Genomic DNA, 4731 nt, shown 5'->3' with positions numbered 1-4731 from the left:
ATCAACACTATAGTATGCAAAGGCACACCACGTACGGCCCTATTCTCTACAAGACACCAAGTCCTGTACAATATGCAGTTGGCTTTTTGCAACACGTCAATATTGACCAAATCATATCTTGGTATGGTCGCATCAATTAGTATGCATAGTGGACTGTCATTGCAAACCCAGCTATGATTAAATAATTATACCTCAAAACGAGATGTCAATTTCAAATATTTATTGAATAAAATGTGGAATTGTATAAACAAGTCTCCCCCACTCACTTTTCAGTTGGTAGCCCAGCATAAATCCTAACATGGCTGACTTTAATGGAAGAAGCACAACCTTGTAGCTGGGGCTGCGATGATCAGAACTTCAGCAACACTCTGCTGTAACATGGACGTATGCAGCCCCACAAAACATTGGAACTGCAGTTAAGTGCTTCTCCCCAAACTGAACCACCCTTATCTATACTAACCACCCCCCCAAATCCCGCAACCACAACAGGATTCCGCATGAGGTGGCGGTTGATCATTTTATTGAAACTTGTACAAAACAAAAAGAGTTACATGGAATTGTGCCCTTCACACAGCAAACTAAAAAATGTAAGGAAAAAACTAAACCACTCATCCCACATCTGTCAAGCCGTTTGTCCATGTTTGCACTGGACTGCTCCCGTATGAGGGGGGAGTTAAACTGGTAGTAAAAAGTCTCAATTCAGAGGTAATCATTATCTTAAAGGGGGTGCGGTGATTGCAGCACAGGGGAGGGAAGTATCACAACCAGAGGAGAGAGGGCTGCTGAGCGCTTCTAGAATCCGTGGACCTTGAGCTGCTCCTCTTTCGCCAGGCCAATCTGGAAGTGGGATGAGGGCAGAAGAGACATCACACTAAGGAAATCTGAACTCCAGTCACAGAACATTTACAAACAGGGACCTTTCTATGAGAGCCATCTGTAGGGGCCATGACAGATGGCCACTTAGTACACACAAGTGTAGAGTATAAGCTGGGTGCAATGTGCTAAAGCAGGGACAAGAGTCAAACCTACCTCAATCAGAAACGTGCAGATATTCTTGCGCTGGTCACCTTGCAGCTGAATTACTTCCCCATACTCTGGGTGCTCAATCACTGTCCCATTGCAGGCAAATTTCTGTTGACAAAGCAGAACTAGTCAAACAAGATATGGAACTTTTTAGTTTACCACCTCGTGTAAACTCTGTCATAACATACCTTCTTAAAGGCCTTGACTAGCTTCTTCTTATCATAGTCGATGGCTATGCCCTGGACCGTGGTCAGAGTCTTCCTGCCGTTACGCTGCTGGATTCTTATGTGGATGTAGTCGTCAGTCCCAGATGGGAGTCTGTCATTACCCTTAGTTGCATCAGCAAATGGGTCTGTGGGGAGACCACCATTTTAAAAGAAATCACACTACAGTTCAAAACAGTCATGTAAGATTACAAGGAAGCAACCTAAAGTGATAGCTAAAATGGCAGTGGTATGTTTGACCTAGCTAACAAAAGATCCTGGCCGATGAACTGGTGACGTAACGTCTTAGCCACGAGGCTCAGGCCCAAGCAAAACCCTGCACAGATGTTTGTCAGCAAATTACATGGACTATGGGATTAACGTTAGAGGGAAGAAAAAATCCCACAGAGTGGGCGGCTAATCTGCTCAAACCTACATTTATTCGGAATATTTAGTGACAGATTAGTGACATGGGAGAAAGTAAAATGCCCCAGCCCAGATAGAAATTCAATACGGGAAAACAAGCAGAAATTTCGAAAGGACGTAATGAAATGTTAGAGAAGCCCACAATTCAGCGGGGCTAGATTTGATCTGGCCATTTACATTACACTTAAAATAGTTTACGCTTCACCCCAAGAAAGGCCTTTCCGGCAGGGTCGTATTACATACAGACAAAGGCTAAAATGATACGTTTTACTTGGTCCATTGTTGATAGCTAGTGCCAGAAAGACAACCGGTAGTAAGAACGAGTTACACTCCCAAATCGGTATTGTACATTTATCAATGTAGCCACAATAGACTAGTTTGATATACCGGCTACAAATCCGCGTTCGGGCCTAAAAAAAAGGAAGTGAACTTCGGCCTAGTTGAAGTCTGATGGATATTGACCAACATTTGCAAAAAAGAAAAAGCTATTAATAGAAGTTAATTTCAATCGAGGGGGAATGTTCTCTATAAATAACCAAGATGTTTCATGAACATATAACAATCAAAACGATATATTTAGTTGGAACGCCGTCAAAATTCTTACAAATGCTAGCTAACGTTAGCAACAGCCCTTCCCCCACTTTTCCGACCCCGCTTTAGCCGAGATGGTTGAAATGTCTTACCGAAAGTTTGGAGGTTCTGGATAGCGGACATACGATAAGATTTCCTTTCCTTTCGGATAATAACTGGTTAGCGATAGACTGGTCTGCTTAATTTATTTTTCTTTGACTCTTCCGTTTCACTGGGACGACGTTTTAGTCAGCTGAAAGGCTCTCACAAAATGGAGATTGTTTAGCTTGCAAAGTAGAAAACAACCCTTTATAGCGCCTCCCCGCACGTAAGGACGTGCATCACGCCACACCCTATTTTACTGGAAAAATTACGTAATTATCTTAGTATTTCAGAGGGGAAAATACCAACACCTGGAACCTAGGCTACATAAAAACTATATCACAAATATCTAAATTAAATGTGAAGATTTTAGTTAATAAAGTAATGTTCTTCGTCGATGAAACAATGGTCAGCTGTACATTATTCAATTTTAGGAAATATATTGAAAACAGATGTTTCTGTTTTTGGTATTTCTACACTTGCATTGCTTGCTGTTTGGGGTTTTAGGCTGGGTTTCTGTACAACACTTTGTGACATCAGCTGAAGTAAGAAGAGCTTTAAAAATACATTTAATTTTATTTGTTTTTAACTGACTAACTAAAGGCTTCTCCTAGTTGATCGAGCCCCCTCGGGAGAGTTGCAGATTACAGTAAAACATTCTTATGCCAACTTTAAAATGTGTTGGCACCTTTAATTAATGCACCTTTTCTCATAAAAAAAAAGTCAATTTCAGCACCCCTCTTGATGAAGTCAGATTCAGAGGGGTTGGGTTAAATTCAGAAGACACATTTCAGTTGAAGGCATTCAGTTGTACAGCTGACTAGGCATCCCCTTTTTAAAATCGTTACATCTCAAATGTAAACACGACCTCACTTGAAAACTAGCTGCTGTTTGTCTGTGTCTGATGGGACAGTGCTATCCGGCATCCTTGGGACGTCCCTACGCTAAACTGTAATCTTAACCCCTTAACCTAACCCTAACCATTTAAAATGTCAACTTCAATTGGGTAGGGACGTCCCAAGGATCCCTGAAAGAATGGGCCGTGTGTGATGAACTCCCAATGACTGAAATAGGGAAAATACTTGAAAAATGAAGCATGCAATCTGAATTGTCTTGATCGTATGAAGATGTATCCCGTTGACCATATTTAGCCAATTTATAGAAAGCTAGCCAATGCTTAGAGTTTGACTAACCTAGCCTGCTACTGCTGTAAATGGACACTGCTCAAAAAAATAAAGGGAACACTAAAATAACACATCCTAGATCTGAATGAATGAAATATTCTTATTAAATACTTTTTTATTTACATAGTTGAATGTGCTGACAACAAAATCACACAAAATGATCAATGAAAATCAAAATGATCAACCCATGGAGGTCTGGATTTGGAGTCACACTCAAAATTAAAGTGGAAAACCACACTACAGACTGATCCAACTTTGATGTAATGTCCTTAAAACAAGTCTAAATGAGGCTCAGTAGTGTGTGTGGCCTCCACGTGCCTGTATGACCTCCCTACAATGCCTGGGCATGCTCCTGATGAGGTGGCGGATGGTCTCCTGAGGGATCTCCTCCCAGACCTGGACTAAAGCATCCGCCAACTCCTGGACAGTCTGTGGTGCAACCCTGTTGGTGGATGGAGCGAGACATGATGTCACAGATGTGCTCAATTGGATTCAGGTCTGGGGAACGGGCGGGCCTGTCCATAGCATCAATGCCTTCCTCTTGCAGGAACTGCTGACACACTCCAGCCACATGAGGTCTAGCATTGTCTTGCATTACGAGGAACCCAGGGCCAACCGCACCAGCATATGGTCTCACAAGGGGTCTGAGGATCTCATCTCGGTACCTAATGGCAGTCAGGCTACCTCTGGCGAGCACATGGAGGGCTGTGCGGCCCACCAAAGAAATGCCACCCCACACCATGACTAACCCACCGCCAAACCGGTCATGCTGGAGGATGTTGCAGGCAGCAGAAGTTCTCCACGGTGTCTCCAGACTGTCACGTCTGTCACATGTGCTCAGTGTGAACCTGCTTTCATCTGTGAAGAGCACAGGGCGCATTTGCCAATCTTGGTTTTCTCTGGCAAATGCCAAACGTCCTGCACGGTGTTGGGCTGTAAGCACAACCCCCACCTGTGGACGTCGGGCCCTCATACCACCCTCATGGAGTCTGTTTCTGACCACTTGAGCAGACACATGCACATTTGTGGCCTGCTGGAGGTCATTTTGCAGGGCTCTGGCAGTGCTCCTCCTGCTCCTCCTTGCACAAAGGCGGAGGTAGAGGTCCTGCTGCTGGGTTGTTGCCCTCCTACGGCCTCCTCCACGTCTCCTGATGTACTGGCCTGTCTCCTGGTAGCGCCTCCATGCTCTGGACACTACGCTGACAGACACAGCAAACCTTCTT

At 43.9% G+C, this 4731-nt stretch overlaps 1 protein-coding gene across 1 annotated transcript; it reads right to left on the bottom strand.

Moving 5' to 3' along the window:
- Nucleotides 1–503: 503 nt before the first annotated feature.
- Nucleotides 504–2524, bottom strand: LOC135555800 (eukaryotic translation initiation factor 1b-like). Its single transcript, XM_064988535.1, has 4 exons — nt 2336–2524; nt 1212–1375; nt 1030–1131; nt 504–837 (listed from the first exon to the last, which is right to left on the bottom strand). The coding sequence occupies exons 1-4, from the start codon at nt 2364–2366 to the stop codon at nt 793–795; spliced, it is 342 nt and encodes a 113-aa protein (XP_064844607.1). The 5' UTR covers nt 2367–2524; the 3' UTR covers nt 504–792.
- Nucleotides 2525–4731: the final 2207 nt, after the last annotated feature.

The sequence above is a fragment of the Oncorhynchus masou genome, chromosome 15 (assembly GCF_036934945.1).
Source record: "Oncorhynchus masou masou isolate Uvic2021 chromosome 15, UVic_Omas_1.1, whole genome shotgun sequence".
In the NCBI taxonomy this organism is placed as follows: Eukaryota; Metazoa; Chordata; class Actinopteri; order Salmoniformes; family Salmonidae; genus Oncorhynchus; species Oncorhynchus masou.
The sequence above is the reverse complement of the archived record's forward strand: the minus strand, read 5'-3'. Positions and strand labels throughout refer to the sequence as shown.